This window comes from Anopheles stephensi, chromosome 2 (genome assembly GCF_013141755.1).
Source record: "Anopheles stephensi strain Indian chromosome 2, UCI_ANSTEP_V1.0, whole genome shotgun sequence".
In the NCBI taxonomy this organism is placed as follows: Eukaryota; Metazoa; Arthropoda; class Insecta; order Diptera; family Culicidae; genus Anopheles; species Anopheles stephensi.
This window is the reverse complement of record NC_050202.1, coordinates 48,423,302-48,439,666: the sequence shown is the minus strand read 5'-3', so window position 1 is coordinate 48,439,666 and position 16,365 is coordinate 48,423,302. Positions and strand designations below refer to the sequence as shown.

The following is a 16,365-nucleotide window of genomic DNA, read 5'->3' as shown; positions in this document are numbered from 1 at the left end:
GATTTTTGATCATAAAACGTTTAAAATTGAGAATATTTTACAGATTCATATTTGTAAACCTGGTACTATAGAGTGTATGCTGTAGAATATTCTTGAAGTTTTGCTGTTCTATATATTCAGTAAGGCTAAAACTCATTTCGATTTATCGCGACATTCAGACCATACCGTCCTACATCATTCTGAATAAGATAAAATTAATGCATTTATCATTCTCAATTCAATCAAGATCCCAATTCCCAAAAACCCAAGATCCAGGACCTCCGGAAGCCAAGATTCCTAATCCCAAGATCCAGGACCCCCGGAACCCAAGATCTTAAGATCTCAGATCCTAAAGTTCCGAGTGACCAACTCCCGGATTTCGGTTCTCAAACTCTCGGATTCAAAACTCACAGATTCCGGTTCTCAAACTCCCGTATTCCCAAACTCCCGGATCCAAAATCTAAAACTCCAGGATCCCGAATCCCAAGATTTCAAGATCCCGGATCCTAAGGTTCAGGGTCCCAAGCTTCCAGATCCCGGTTCTCATAACCTCGGATCCCGGTTACCAAATTGCCTAATCCCGGTTCCTAAACTCCCGGATCAAGAATCCCAAAATTCAGGATCTCCAGATCCCAAGATATCACGATCCCGGATCCTAAGGTCCCATGGTTCCAAACTCCCGGTTCTTAAACTCTCGGATCCCTGTTCCAAAACTCCCGAATCTCGGTTCCCAAACTCCCAGATCCAGAATCCCAGAATCCAGTATCCCAAGATCCCGAGTGCCAAGACCTCAAGACCAGGGTTCCGCAATCCTAAAACTCCTAATTCCAATATCTCATGACCTCAAATCTCAAGATACCGGGTCCCAAACTCCCAGTGTCCCGTACTCCAAAAATCTAACTTAAACACCACTACAACTTTTACCATTTTGTAACTTTATTGTGTTTTACAATTTTTATTCAACTTCCTCTTGGTTGATTTTCAAATGATGGCGATAGTATTGCCTTGCTTACCGAGCTGTGTAGCATTGCAGTTTACCTGTATCAATCAGTCTGGTTCTAGAGTCACAAACAGCGCCAAACGTAACTCTGGTTTTTTGGATAGTTTACACCACCGCTCGTTGCCGATGCTTTGGTGTAAACTATACATTGCACATTGTCTTCTTATGCTCTGAGCCATCATTTATCACATAGGCAAACTTCAGGTTCGTGTTTTCGATGCATACTTCTTGTTCGCTACCGGAGTTTAATCCTCTGGTAATAGATATTGTTCAGCGGCGTGAACTTCAGACAGCGCTCTATTTGGACTTTCTTCTATTAAACAAAACGGTAAACACCACCTTCATTACATTCATCGACACCTTTATCGTCGTTCAACATCATCCCGTGATGCGTGGCTATTCACGTCCTCTGAGCAGCAGAAGCAGATTCAATTAATTGATTGTGGTTTTGTTAGGTCCGTTCCGATACAACCTTACGAAAAACCTCTAAGAATTAGAAGGAAATAGAGTGAAATCATAAAAGCACAGATGTTGCGTTTCGATGCCTCCCAGCTGGGGGATACGTCGGAGAGCATCGAAACCTACGATACGATAGGGAGTGGTAGAAGATTCGTTAGGGAAACGTAAAAGATAAATAAAGATACCGTACTACACTACTTTAACATTACGCACTGAATGCAAGTTGTTCGATCGTACAGAACGTTGTGCCCGTTTCGCTCAACTATTCGATTTCCCCTTGCCGAAATCGGATGTTGGCGTAAGAACGTCCAGCTTCGCAAGTGCCGCCTCCGACATCTTCTTGTACTTGCCGACCAGCTCGGGCAGCTCGTACGCGATCGCCACGTCGAGTTTGTTGATCGGGCAGCCGCGGAAGTACGTGCACGTTTCGGACAGCTTCTTGAACTCGTACAGCGGATTCAGGTGGAAGAAATCGCGATACACCTCCGGATCGGGCAGATCGTACCGGGAGATGTTGGTGAGCGTCGACAGGCCCTCGTAAATGTGGTAGTCCTGCGGGTTGGCAATGATTTTCTCGGAAATCTGCTTCTTGTTACCGAACAGCGTCTTGTGGTTGTAGTACGTGGTGAGGTAGCAGTCCACCATCTTGGCGTGGTTGCGAACACGAACCTGTACCAGGACGAAAAGATGGTGGCTAGTCTTCATTGCACCCCAAAACGGTGATCAAGCTTGTTTGGCTTACCGCAAAGCGACGGGCGCTGGCAATTTTGTTCTCAATGCGGCGCTCGATAGCCTGGCCTAGGTCGAGCAGCAGAGTTCGCTCCTGTGCCTGCAGCAGACGGACGGGTGCGCCCACCTCGAACGGATTGGACCACAGCGACACCGTGTACATGACCGGTGGTTGCGCCGACGACATCAGCGGAGAAATGTTCCAGATCAAGGCACTCTGGACACGCAGCAGCTCCTCAGGTTTCACTTGATCAGCTTTGTTTAGCAGGATTCGTGTCTGCGTTTGGGAAAAACGATCAACAATGTACTTATCCGGGTTTAGCAGTTCTGCCGGCACCCATTTACCTGATATTCTCGTCCCTTCAGCTGGTCCAGTATGGCTTCAGTTTCTGGGCCCACGTCCAGCTTGGATGGATCGTACACCAGGAAGATGATGTCAGCGCGATCGATAAACCACTGGCAGGCATCGTTGAACGGGAAGTACTTGGACACCTGCTTCCGGACCTCCAGAATGCCGGGAATTTCCACAATGTTAACCTGGAACGATGCATCGCGAGGGAATCGACCAATGAGTGCACATTATCTAGGGTCAAGAGCTCTCTCGGTCGGTAACGAGAGCGACGGGGTTTTTTTTTTGCCACTCGCCATCGTTGGCAGTGAAAGTTGGGCGCGCGTTACCCGCGCCCGAAGCGTAAAGATAAAAATAGTCCACAGAGACATACAATCTATTTTGAGCCGATTTTGTCGCAATCAAGGCGACAGAGTGCGTGATGCACGAAATGTCAACCTAGATCGACACCGCAACAGCTGCTCGCTCGCCCGTGAGTGGCAATAAATGCCGCCTAACCTCACTACGTTCTACGGGCAGGAACCGTTAAGGTCGGGGGACCGGCGGTTAGTAGCGAAATAGTATCACAATCTGACAAACGGTGGCTACTTACCCTTTCTAGCAGCTGGTTGGGCAGCTTCTGACCGCGCAGCCGGTCAAGCAGCCCCTGTCCAAACTTTTGCAATCCCGAGAAGGTCCAATCGGCGGCCAGCTGGGTACCGTCCAAAACCTCCGGCTCGTCACCGTGCATTAAAATGTTAAAGTATGCGGGCGACGGTTCAGCACCTACGGAAGTGGAGACATGCGTCAGCAAAGCCCCAATTGTGAGCTGCACCCCATACATACCGGTCCGCACCGAGTTGGGCGTGTACTCGTTGTGTGTCAGATAGTTCAGAATGGTTGATTTGCCGCCGCTCCACGGGCCCATGAACAGGACGAGCGGTTTCGAGAAGATCTCCGGATCGCCAAAGTGGCGATTGCTGAGATCGCGGTACTTGTACAATGTTTCGAGGGGTTTGATCGAATTGTCGTAGATGCGCTTCAGATCGCGCAAGATCACGTCGGCCGTCTCCTGCAGGGCCTTCTCCCGGGCGGGTGCGTCGTCGTTGATGTTCAGCAGTTCGTAGATGTGCGTAGTATCTCTAAGGTTCGATGGAATTTGGTACTCCTGGTGAGACACGGTAGATAGACAGACAAGAGATGTGAGATGTAATGAGCGCGCTATGAAGTAGGTTCGGCTAGCCTCTCTACGCGTCATCGTTGAACAGCTCGTGCTTATGAAATAGATAAAGCAATATTTTCATTACCAAGAGCAGATCTTCCTCCGGGAACGATTCTTCCGTAGAGGCGGTTTCCGTTTCTTCCGAAGCTTTCTCAACACTTTCTTCTCCCGCCGCTTCCTGTGCCAACGTTTCTTCCGAGTCCTGCTTTACGGCGGCTTCCTCTGCGCTTTCCTCCTCAGCAGTGACGGCCACTTCCTCTTCGGCAGATTCAGGGACAGTTTCCTCCTCAGCACTATTCTCTGCAGCTGGTTCGGTCGCCTCTTCAGCGCTTTGTTCTTCCTGCTCCTGGGAGGCCGTGTCGACATCCTCTACGGTGGCAGCATCTTCACTGCTCTCTTCAACAGGCTCTTCCGTGGATGCTACCTCCTGAGCAGCGGTTTCGTCTTCCTGACTGTCAACCACCTGCTCCTCAGATTGCTCACCAGCCTCAGGTGAAGCTTCATCGTTCTCCTGCAAAAAGATCGAACGATCAGTTGGCTGTATCCCGCTGCTTTTTTGCACCTCTTTTACTGAGCACCAATCGCCACTGCTTCTGGGTCCTGCTCCACGCCGAGTTACCCACTGCCAAACTCATACCTCCTCGCTTGTTGCAGTACTGCTTTCCACTGTTTCACGTTCCGGCTCTTCGCTCAGATTCTCACTACCGGCAGCATCCTCAGCTTCCTCCTCACTGTCGGTCGGTTCCTCTTGAGCATCCTCACCACTAGCGACCGTATCTTCGGTCAACGTTTCTTCTTCATCCTCGTCGCCATCATCGGTGGCGGACAATTCCTCTTCCTCGGAGGCTGTTTTTCCTTCCTGACGAAAGCGCAACTAGTTTAGCAGCGAAAACAGACCACCAATCTTCCAATGTCTTACCAAATCTTCACTCTCATTCTGACTGTCGTCTTCGGAACTATCCGGTACGTCATCGTCAGTGTCACTAACTTCCGCTGATGCGGGAGCTTCTATGGAAGCATCTTCACTATCTTCTTCCTGGTCACGATCGTCATACGATCCTTTGACCGCATTTTCCTCCTCTAGATCGTCATCCTCCTCGACCTCACTCTTGTTCTGTTCTTCATTATCTTCCTCATCATCATCATCATCGTCTTTTTCTTCTTTGTCATCGTCATCATTATCTTCTTCTGATTTGTTCTCCTCCTCTACACTGTCTGGCGTCTCGTCTTCATCATCCTACCATTATTAAGGTTGGAAAGTTTACTATGTAGTAATGTTGCGTACGTAATAGGATACAAAGCGGTGACTGATGGTAGAAAAGCCGACAATAGGAGAGCACGGAATAAGCACAGTGGCAGTCAACAACACAGTACAACAAGCGAGAATGGTGTAGGTTCGTGTGGAATATCCGGGGAAGCAGTAAGCTTTCGCGAGTTGGATGAACAGTATGATCACAATGGTGGCGCACCTCTTATGGGGGGGAAGAAACAAAGAATTATAGTCACACAGTCGCTTTACCTCATCTTCGTCCTCATCCTCGTCAGCAGCTTCCGCTTCCTGGCTCTCGGTAGCAGCTTCCTCAGCAGATTCTGTAACCTCTTCCGTAGCTACATCTTCGTTCTCATTGTCATCTTCATCATCATCTCCATCGTCCTCACCATCGGCAGCGTCTTCCAGCACCTGATTGGCAGACTCTTCGGAGGTCAGCTCTTCGGATTCCGTTACCGTGTCTTCGGACTGTTCCTCGGACGCGGCCGGTTCTGCTTCTTCCGACTGGACAGCTTCTTCGGTCGCATTCTCTTCCTGGTCATCCTGGGTGTCTTCCTCGGTCAATGCTTCCTCCTCTGTAGCATCACCCTCTTCCTGCTGCTCCTGTTCAGCTTCCTCCGAATCTGCTACATTTTCCGACTCTTCCTCAACCGCCTGGTCCGATTCGATGGCCGCTTCGTCATCCGCTTTGTCCGCGAACAGCTGCTCCTGTACCTCTTCCGAGGGAGTTATCTCTTCCGTAGCATCGTCCGCGGCCGTGTCCGTTTCCTCGGTGCTCACCTGTTCCGCTGCCGTATTGTCTTCCTCCTCCTGGCTCGTCACATCGATCATGTTCTCTATACTGGCATTTTCGTCAGCAACTTCCGCTGAAAGAAAAGTTCGGGGGGGTTTTGTTTTTAAGAGGCTGCCTCACATTTGGCGATCTGCTTACTACCTGATTCGGTCTTAAGATCCTGGATTGCCTTCTCAATGTATGGTCTGCATTCGTACTCGGTTGGCGTTTCAGCTTGCACCTGTAATCCTGTGCAAGAGAGATTGTATGTACATCTAAATCCATTTATTGAGATCCCACCCTAAGCTACGCAGCTATTGGTGAATTTATGCAAGATTAAACCGATGACATCGTTTGCATTATCTTGCACAATCGAACAGTTGCACAGGCTCGCCGATGTCGCTTGGTGTGCCGCAGATGGGCCCAGCTTACGGTCCTATTTCCATCGATGCTATATTAATCACCAGTTAAAAATAGTGACCCTGATGGAAATCTTGCGCGTGTCGCCCATGGTACCGCACTGGACCATGAAAATGTGTGTCAAGATCACGATGAGGGACAGCATTGACGCCACCAGCAGCGTCGCAAGTGTTGTACCTAATGCACTTTTGCTGGAATCGTGCAAATGGGGACGCAGGGTACTTTCTACAATCCTTCCCAACATTTGCTAGGTTATGTTCATGAGGATCGATTTTTTTAACAGAGTTCTTGTACTTTAATTTGCGCTTGATGAAGCGTTTAAATACGAATCATCTCCGGAACATTCTAGCCGAAGATGACGCTCAGGACCACATGCCACGCGTACATTGTCTTGTCATACTGGTTATTATCAACGCATACCCATTTCTTACGCTCCTCGACGGTTAATTATAGAATGGAGCAATTAAAGAAATATTTTCGTGCGCCTGGCGCGCTTTTCTGCTCTGGCTGACTGATTGCCCCTTTTAGACATTCTTAGGTAAATTCTTCCAATTTTTTTCATTTATTTCAAAAATGTTTAATGCTTATGATGCTTATGATGAAGAACACAAGTCCCATTATTGTGATCGTGTTACTTGAAGAAACCCCTGCAATACACCGGCCATCCGTTTGGACTATGACAACAGGCTCCTAAAAATATCCTTTTAAGCCGCTCATCTCCAAACGGTTTGGCGTGAGGCAGCGTGTCATGCGGCTGAGTAAGCCGATAATTGAAGTTCCCATCGTCCGCCGACTGGCTGACTGACTGGCTGCGTCCCGTGCTGGTGGTCGTCGCCTCGGCATCAAGGCCGACAGTGAATTTATTACCGAATTAGCAACATAGCTTGATTGTTTGATCATCACTGCTGGGCACTGTCAAATTATGGTTCACCCATGTCAAACTCAGTCAGCGCGTACAGGGAGGTCCGACGAGCGTTTTTCATTTGGCACTTCAGGGGCAAATGAAACATTCTTCTGTCCTCGGATCCTATAGCGCCAGTCGGAATCGGAATGAGATAAAAAGAATGTCTTCTTCAATGTGGCGTAATTTTCAGATCAAATCTGCAGCTATCTGTTTTGGCCAGCGCCGACAGGGAGTCGGACGGAAAATCCCGCCGCGCACACACATTTTCTAGCGTGTAAGTATATATATCCATGTCTAGAAGCTCGCAAAACCCCGTAGGAAGGAGTTCGAAATAGGTTAAAAATAAATCCCTAACCTCTTGCCTATTTGGACGACCCTGTAGCGCACTGTCTGTCTGTGTGTGTGTTGGTGATGGTGGTCACATCACATCATCCCAGACCCTTTGCGCCATCCTGCCTTTATCTCGCGGCTTCGAACACACAAACTCGGTCGTGGGTTTCTCTTTTTTGCGATCTACGCGATCATCGCGCATATTCACCAGGAGTGGGCCTCCGCATACCGCATTCATCAGATCCGTGGCGGTGGCAGCCGTTGCATAATAAAATTATATAACTTGCAATTTTCACTACATTCTCGCACTGCGCCTTCGGCCTGCACTTGACTCGCCCGGTTCTTTGCCAGCTGTTCTGTTCTTGGTGGTTGTCTAGGCGTGCTACTTACCCGCTGTGCTCAGGGTAAACAGCGCTAGGCCCAACAGGACCCACACTGAAAGTCGTCGCATTGTTGCTCACTTCGTAATGCGGTCAGCCTTATTTCACTTCACATATGACTGTAAAACGGTACAAGATAGAAACAATTCAAAATTATAGCACTCGATAACGATCCGATCTCCATTATACGCTTATGGCACGATGCGCAAATCCCTTCGATCGGGAAACAATTTTCATTTCAAATTCACAACATTTGAACAAAGATTCCACTTTTAACCGTTCGATTCCAGAACTCTTGTTATAATAATCAGAAGTTAAAAAATACACATCAAACACACACATTATACAACAGCACGACACTAAAGGCTAGCAGAGCCTATCTCTTCAAATTAATACTTTTGATGGGTCATATTTTTTCTAATGCACGAAGAACTTCTAGCCAAACTGTGTGCGATCACCACCGTTTACTATCATCATTTAAGAACTCGATCATTTACAAAAAAAAAACGGCACCACTGTTTTTAAGTATTTATTCCAGTTCACTTTACTGATCACAATATCCCGGAGTGTTCTCTTGGGTCATAGCAAAGGGGAAAAACACAAAGATTACCGCAAACGTAGATCACGTACACAACGTGCGTCTCGGACGATGCTCGAAGATTCACTCACTGGCCAACCCGGTATACTTGCTGCCGCTAGTGCGGCTAAGGTGGTTGCCGAATTTCCCAAATAACCGATTCTCACGGCGGTTAGAGTCCCTGCTTGGCTGGTATCATCTCAGGGTTAAGCTGACGTACGCGCCAGTACAACGCCAGGGGGAGCATCTCGGAGCAAGTCAAGCAAAACCCCAAAAGAGAGTTTAAAATATATGTGTGCGCCAAAGTGCGAGAGAATCCTTACCTCCATGGTTAATTTTAGAGATAGACACAAAAAATAGCACATACGTAGCGAAATACGGGGACGACCGACCGACGGATCGGTGTCCGGCAAAGATATCAGCATTTGTCTAACTATTTCACGGCAATCATGGCCTAAGGTAACTTATGACGGCATTGGGGCGCGCTTAGATTTACTACTCTATGTACTACTACTAGGCACAGTTTATGCGGTAGGTACTTCAATCCGTCTCCAAGGTAGACGCTGATCTTGGAAGCGTTATCAGTAACGAATCTGCGCGAGCACAACTAGCTTGTCGGGATGTTGGTGGTCTTCCCACACATTACGTGCTTGAGGCGCACAGATTGTTAGCTGCCCTGTTGAAAGATGGAATTCCAACCCTAACGAGCCGGGGTTACCCGGCTTAAGTCTTGTTAATTAATTTACACCGCTGCTTGGCACCAGCCCAGAATAATTATAACCGGTTTTGTACAAATAATGTACCAGCCCCAACCAACAACACACCATTCGTACCGACACTTTAGTTAGACGGTTATGACTTTTATTTGTAACATCTATCTTACGCACCGTTACATACTGATAATGATTTTCGGTCATACCGTATCGCCAGCATTTATGTCCTTCTTCTCGGTGGTAGACACGAAAATGTGCCAATCTTTGATCTTCGTTTCGTCGTGATACTTGGAGAGAAATCTGGTGAGCGGAAACGGTTCACCGCAAGATCCTCGGTAGTCGTCTAGATCGAGCGAGAACGCGTACATACCGCCGAGACCCTTGCGCTTCACGTAGTTAATCTTTTCCTGCAGCGAGCGTTCATTCTCGTACCCGATCCAGGTCGTTTCGGAGTACGCGTACGGGCACAGGCCCACATCGTCCCACTTCTTCGTCCACTCGTCGCTGGTAAGATTCTGGCAAAACTCACAGTATCCCAGGTAGCCCGGTTCGTTACTGTACGGGCCCGGATCACCGGCACCGATCGTTACGGCACCGATCGTGTTATCGAGCGGATCGTCCAGCAGATACGTCCGACCGAACAGAGCGACCCCGAGCGTTACCTTCTCCGGTGGGCAACCCTTCTCGAGCCAATCCTGCACACCATCACCGACGTTCACGTGCTCGAAGCTTTCCAGCACCAGATCGTTTGGCCGCGGCGCTAACGGACTGTGCACGTCGGCAAAGTTGTTCCACCAGCCGCGCATATCGTACCCCACCATGTGCACGTAGTCGGCAGCGTTGCACAACTCCTCCTGATGATAGCCAACCGCCATACGCGATATATCGATCGGGACCTGTATCACCACTTCCCACTGCTTTTTCTCATCCCGTATGACCTTGGCCAGCTCCGAGACCAGATAGAGGAAGGTGTCCTTGTCTTCGACTGCACCGCCCCGATCAAAGTTTCCCGGGTACAGCCATACCAGCTCAATGCCATCGAGCCGGTACTGATGCAGGAACTTCACGACGCTTCCGATGAATTGATTGCGGCGCGTGCGAAACTTGGCCATCTCGCTGAACCTCGCCCCACCATGCGCCCATCCACCGACGGCTATCAGCAGCTTCAGGTGAGGATACTGATCTTTCAGCGCAGCGAACCGTTCCAGGCCTCGCTCGTCGATGTCATACTCCGGCTGGAGCAGTTCCAGCTGGTACGAGGTCTCGTTCACACCAAGGAAGTTGTACACGACGTGCGAACAAAGGTTGCCCGGGATGTCATTGATCTGGAACGAAGCTTCGTCCGGACGATCGCGAGACCATGTTGTGTAGTGGCAAACGAAACGAGTTTCAGCAACTGAAGAACGAAACAAAAAATGCACGGAAAACATGATAAAAGTGACACCTTTTTAAGTTCCTAATCAAATGCACTGCACGGCTCTTACCCAGCAAACTGCAGCACACGAGGAACGCTATAAATAAGCACCTCATCTTGAAGAACAATTGTCGGTAGCACTTTGTTTGGTGGAGTCACTGGGTCTTCAAAACATTCTCACCAACGCTGATTTGATTGCTGGCAGAGATTAAATCGCAGCGTGAGCTGTGCTTCGGATACGTGCTACCCCGGTGACGGCTCAATGTTGTATGCAGTGCGACGCCTCAGCTATTTACCATCGACGTGCGGTCCCGCGGTATAATGGAAAACCTGTTTGTTTGGTAAACCGAGGGGAAATTCTGAGCAATAAAACCGATCTGATTGTGACCGGGGGGGTACGCGTAAGTAAAGGAAACAAAACAACAAAGCGATACTAGCATTCAGAGTGCTTTAAGGGAAGAAGCGGTTTGGTTGAATTGTGGATGCAATGCTGCTGTAGAGGTAGAGGGACTTCCTGTGGATCGATTTATTTTGCATTTAAATATTGTGTTGGATGAAAATAATTCTGCTTTACTGTCAATGCCAGGTATTAAAGAAAGATAAGACTTTAAGTAGTTTTATAGACAGTTTCAATCCAAACGAATGAGGTGTTAATGGTTCCGCTAATGGCAGTGATGTCAAACTCATTGATCGTGCATATCAATCAGATGATTCAGAATATCATTAGGTAAAAAATCCCATGCAATTAGAACAGATAATAATTTCAAACAAGGCAATAAGACAAATTATCTTCTATCTAAGGTGTTTTGCTACTATGATTAATCTCGACTACCCAGAGCTTTTGGCTGCCGTACAACCTTCAGGAAAGAGCGCTTAATCGGCTCAATTACCACGAGTCTTAAGGGAACCATTTTTAGGAACAGACTACCATGGCACGTTCAACTAACCTGTTTGAAAGCTTGAAAGCTTGAAAGTTTTGCAACTGCTCCTGCATTGAGACGCTTTATCGTTCTTTAGTCCTGGCAGGTTTGGCATTATCCAGTACTGTTTGATTGCCCCTCCGCACAGGTTTGGAGTCAACGCATTGAGACTGTCCAAAGAAAAATAACGCGATTTGGTTTAAGGCTTCTACCATGGAGACTTGGCGATAAAACGCTCGGAATACGCCGGTCGATGCCTTTTGTTAGGTCTGCAAGGTCTCTCAACTAAAGGAACGAATGTCGGGGTTGTTTTGTTAGGTTTAATTAGTGACGAGATTGATGCGCTTAATCCACTAAATGCTGCGAATATTTCTGGTCCGTTCAGGACACTCAGACCAAGCCAAGTAATTCGAAGTCGCATTACCGAACCAATTTCGAACAGACAGATCTGATATACAGCCTTTCATGCTTTCACTTAGTGTTTTAATTTTAAAAACCCGTATCTCCTTATAACTACAATTAACGAGAAAAAAAAATTAATTTAAAAACTGATCACACTGGGGTGAAAGAAATGAAGTGATGGAAATATTTGTTAAAACCCCTGTTCATGTCTACCAATGGTTCATGTTCGTGGTAACACAATTATTCGACCAGAACGAAAACCCCTTTCGGCAGCATTTATAGCAATACTCGCAGGCAAAGTGCAAGCGTTAATTTCAAGCTTTTGCATGCGTCAATTATTTTATGAGTTTGTCCATAAACGAACCAAGGAAGGTGCCGAAGGTTCAAGTTCAAGGTTCGGTGCAATATTACTACTGTAAGTCCATAAGTATTTTGTTCGGCAAGACAACATATATTCGATGCGACATGAGTAGAGGAAATATAATAAAATATGTTCTCATTATAATGGCAATCAATCTCAATTTTACTGATTGATATTCACAATTTCAAATGCGCAGGACTTATTATCCTGCTACGGGTAAAATAAAACTAAGTCTAACGATTGAAGATCAGCACCGTAATTTCACATTCAAGCTTTTAGAAAATTAAAATATTCCAATATCCGTCATTGTATTCGTACGGATGCGTCATGTGTCAGGTTTGACATCACTGAGAATATTAATATCAATTTGCAAAATCTTGCAGAAGGTAATTTTAAGAAAGAGCTTAAGAGATTTCAATTAAAAGAGGAACATCTACCAGTATGTTTTTGCAATAGATGCAAATGCTGCCATTATTATGACCTATTTGAGTCACACACCGGGATAAGCAATCAATTAAATCATCTTGAACTTTTGGCCTTTGTCCTCTTTTTTTATCAAGTAATACACACTGGACGGATCAAGAATTGTACATTTTTATTATCTGTAAACTCATTTCTGGCCTTTGACACTGTGCACACAAATGTTTTCCTAACTCAATCCACTGGAACTTCACGAACATGATTCTTTATGGATCACTGTCAACCACCCCACGCACTTCAGGCTAAGTCGCACGGCTCCCGGAACAGGGCAAAATCTTGTTCATCGTCCGGTGGACAGAATTTCTTCGGCTTGTACGCATTTCTTAGCGCGGTCAGCAACGGATACGGTGCACCACATTTGCCCCGATAATCGTCCAAATCCAGCGAAAAGGCATACACTCCCCCCAGTCCCTGGAACTTGGCAAAGTTCGCCTTCTCCACGAGTGAAATATTATTCTCGTAGCCCACCCACTGGTTGCCCTGGTACGCGTACGGACACAGACCCCGTTCGTCCCAATCGATCGTCCACGGGGATTGTTTCATTTCGTCACAAATCTCGAAGTATCCCCGGTAGCCCGCTTCCGTCGTGTAGGGGCCAGGATTGCCAGGTCCAGTGATCGGTGCCGCCAGCCCGTGCTGCTCACTGTTCTCCAGTGTGTACGTCCGCCCGAACAGTGGCACCCCTAGCACGATCTTGTTCGCCGGACATCCACCCTTGATCCAGTGCTGGATGCCTCCCTTAACGTTCAGGTCCTTCAGCGCACCCGTATCGAACAGACGATTGTTCATCGGGCTGTGCACATCGGTGAATCCGTTCCACGAACCACGCAGATCGTATCCGGTTACGTACACATAGTTAGCCACTCTGTGGAAGTTATAGAATGAAGTTGGTACAAACAACACTGGAATGCTCGAATCACACTGACACACAAACTTACCGGCACAGCTGACTCTGGTGATAGCCGAGATCGATCCGGTACCGATCGAGCGGCACCTGTACCACCACTTCCCAATTCTCGTGTCCCGCCTCCCGGAACGCACTGCGCAACTCCGCTATCAACAGGTACAGGTTATCCTTATCGCTGGTCGTTCCGCCCCGATCCGGGCTGCCCGGCCAGAGCCACACAATTTCGATACCGTCAAAGTCGTACCGCTTCAGAAACTCGATCACACTCGCAATAAACACTTCGCGGCCGTTCAGTGTGGCGGCCATCTTCTGGAACGGTTCGCCACCGTGCGCCCAGCCACCGACCGCCAGCGAAAGCTTCACCTCCGGGTTCGCTTGCTTCAGGTTGGCAAACTTCTCGTACCCCTGCTGAAGAATGTCGTACTTCCGGTTTGTGGGCCGCAGCTCGAACGTGTGCTCGTCCACACCGGCGAACGTGTACGTGATATGGGTGCAGAGGTCGACCGGTATGTCATTGACATTGAACGCGTATTCACCGCCCCGGTCCGGTGACCAGTTGGTGAAGTAGCAAACCAGTCGACTTTCTTCGCCGGTGACCGTTGCAAGCGGCAGCAGCAGCAGCTGCATCACCATCACCGTAGTAAGTTGTCCCATATCTTCAACGGGCCGGGGCGCAGTAAAGTAAACGAAATAAATGCAAATAAGCAACAGATTATCATTCTGACGTTGCGGTGCGTTGGTGCGTTGGCTGATGAAGATCAGACAGGGTGAAGACCGAAAAACAGGTTTTCTGCCGCTGCCCGGACTCTGTTGGCGATGTGATGCTTACCTTTTTTTTGCGCCTTCATCTCGCGAACCTTACTCAAACACGTAGCAGAAGGTCGTCTGCAGAACCATTCACACCCGCAGACGTCTAGATCGCTACTGGGAGCGTAATGTGCTGGACGTTCGTGGCGTAGTTGTGAATTTTGGAGGGTTTCGCCTCGTCAGAAGAGCGTCTTGGTAGACGGGTAACAATAATAACGGAACACCCTTGATACCAGTTTTGACACGAGCCATGCATGTGTGGTGAGTTCCAGTCTCAAAAATCGTCGCAGAGGTTATCAACAGTGAAGCTGCCATTTTTTCCTCCCCCCGTCGCTGGTTGGAATTTCCAAACATTTAAAAATTGGGTATTTCCAAATGTTCTTTCGCTTTGTTCGCGCTGCTTCTGTCAAAAATATAGTTTTTAAAGTTTCGTTTTGAAGTTTCCAAATTCTATTTCTATTAAACTACTCTCGAAAAATGGCGAAATCAATTTCTTCATCCTTATGCTTTAGAGTGTCATGCAGACTGCGCAGCAGCGGATACGCCTCACCACACTTCCCACGATAGTCGTCCAAATCGAGCGTGTACGCATAAACGCCTCCCAATCCGCTAGATTGTATAAATTTCGTTTTCATTGCCAACGATTCCACGCTCTCGTACCCGATCCACTGACCGTCCCGATGGACATAGGGAGCCTCAGCCATTCGGTCCCATCCCTCCGTCCAATTGTTGTCCTTCATCAGCTCACACAACTCAAAATAGCCCAACAGTCCGGGATCCTTCGTTACGGGACCCACCTCACCGGGGCCCACCGTTTGCGAGCCAGGTGTTGTGATGGTGGTGTTTGTAAGGGTGTAAGTGCGGGCGTACATCGGAAGACCTACAATGATTTGTTCGGGCCGGCAGCCTCGTCTCTGCCACGATGCAACACCATGCTGTATGTTGAAGGTGTAGAAATAGTCTTGATCGTGGGGTCTTGCCCTCAGGATGCTGTGTGCGTCTGCCCGTCCCGTCCACGGACCACGCAAATCATACCCGGCCAGATGGACAAAGTCGGCAGCTCTGAAACGAAGATATGGAACGGATTTTTCACCAAGCAAATAGAAAGTCTCTTAAATAAAGATCGACCTACTCGCACAGCCACTGCTGCTGGTAACCCGCGGCTATCCGTGCCTGATCGACCGGTACCTGGATGGCAACCTCCCATCCTTTGCCAACGCGCCGGAACTCATCGTGCAGCTCTTTTACGAGGTAATAAAAATTGTCCTTATCGGCCGGATTGCCCCCACGTTCGGGTGCACCCGGCCACAGCCAAACAATTTCAAACCCATCCAGGTGGTTTTGCTCCATAAATGCCACAACGCTTGCCACGAACTGAAGGCGAGTGTGTCTCGAGCCGGCCAGCTTGCTGAACGCTGCACCACCGTGTGTCCAACCGCCAACGGACACGATAAGCTTCAGATGGGGAAAGTTTATCTTGAGCTCACGAAGCCGGCCGAACCCATTCCGTTCCTCATCGTACTCTGGTTTGAGCGATACCAGCTGGGATGTAGATTCATTCAACCCCACGAACGTGTACGCTACGTGCGTACACAAATTGCCCGGGATGTCCTCGATTTGGTAAGCGTAGTCCGCGGGACGTGCATGGCTCCAGTTTGTGTAGTAGCAGATCAGTCGCTGTGGTTTTGCGGCACAGTCGGATACGGCTGCCAGTAGAACAGCAGCCAAGATAATCCCTGTTGCTCCTGCGAAAGAAACCGTGTGGGTTAATGGTCGTTTACTCGGCGCACTGTTTAGAAAATCCGCACCTGTTACACGCATTTTAGATCAGCTGAATGGTTGAAAGATCGAACGAAGACTGATCTCGCATACGAGTAGATCCTGCAAACGCTGTAACGTAGGTAACGAACACGTCACAATATTCTTGAAAATTGTTGCCGTCTTTATGTGTGCATCTCATAACATCTCGACAGTGTTGTTTCTACGATTGG

At 48.2% G+C, this 16,365-nt stretch overlaps 4 protein-coding genes across 7 annotated transcripts; all 4 read right to left on the bottom strand.

The window, feature by feature from the left end:
* Positions 1-891: 891 nt before the first annotated feature.
* LOC118508321 (sarcalumenin-like) lies at positions 892-8,836 on the bottom strand. 3 transcript variants are annotated; one of them, XM_036047990.1, is made up of 12 exons: positions 8,404-8,836; positions 7,804-7,912; positions 5,922-6,008; positions 5,237-5,853; positions 4,637-4,954; positions 4,355-4,576; positions 3,803-4,228; positions 3,342-3,663; positions 3,109-3,281; positions 2,513-2,704; positions 2,181-2,444; positions 892-2,107 (listed from the first exon to the last, which is right to left on the bottom strand). In XM_036047990.1, exons 2-12 carry the CDS (start codon positions 7,862-7,864, stop codon positions 1,697-1,699), a joined length of 3,093 nt encoding a protein of 1,030 aa, XP_035903883.1. In that variant the 5' UTR covers positions 7,865-7,912; positions 8,404-8,836; the 3' UTR covers positions 892-1,696. The 3 variants fall into 3 exon arrangements, with proteins under 3 accessions (XP_035903883.1, XP_035903884.1, XP_035903885.1); XM_036047991.1 differs by having other exon boundaries at positions 8,424-8,836; XM_036047992.1 differs by lacking the exons at positions 4,355-4,576; positions 4,637-4,954 and having other exon boundaries at positions 8,404-8,816.
* A 364-nt stretch (positions 8,837-9,200) lies between these two features.
* LOC118508323 (endochitinase-like) lies at positions 9,201-10,780 on the bottom strand. The gene is made up of 2 exons (XM_036047993.1): positions 10,568-10,780; positions 9,201-10,479 (listed from the first exon to the last, which is right to left on the bottom strand). Exons 1-2 carry the CDS (start codon positions 10,611-10,613, stop codon positions 9,284-9,286), a joined length of 1,242 nt encoding a protein of 413 aa, XP_035903886.1. The 5' UTR covers positions 10,614-10,780; the 3' UTR covers positions 9,201-9,283.
* A 1,978-nt stretch (positions 10,781-12,758) lies between these two features.
* LOC118508318 (endochitinase-like) lies at positions 12,759-14,590 on the bottom strand. Of its 2 annotated transcripts, none has more exons than XM_036047987.1 (3): positions 14,397-14,590; positions 13,599-14,223; positions 12,759-13,525 (listed from the first exon to the last, which is right to left on the bottom strand). In XM_036047987.1, exons 1-3 carry the CDS (start codon positions 14,413-14,415, stop codon positions 12,898-12,900), a joined length of 1,272 nt encoding a protein of 423 aa, XP_035903880.1. In that variant the 5' UTR covers positions 14,416-14,590; the 3' UTR covers positions 12,759-12,897. The 2 variants fall into 2 exon arrangements, with proteins under 2 accessions (XP_035903880.1, XP_035903881.1); XM_036047988.1 differs by having other exon boundaries at positions 13,599-14,226; positions 14,399-14,507.
* Positions 14,591-14,792: 202 nt separating this feature from the next.
* On the bottom strand, positions 14,793-16,328 carry LOC118508317 (endochitinase-like). Its single transcript, XM_036047986.1, has 2 exons — positions 15,507-16,328; positions 14,793-15,436 (listed from the first exon to the last, which is right to left on the bottom strand). Exons 1-2 carry the CDS (start codon positions 16,193-16,195, stop codon positions 14,839-14,841), a joined length of 1,287 nt encoding a protein of 428 aa, XP_035903879.1. The 5' UTR covers positions 16,196-16,328; the 3' UTR covers positions 14,793-14,838.
* Positions 16,329-16,365: the final 37 nt, after the last annotated feature.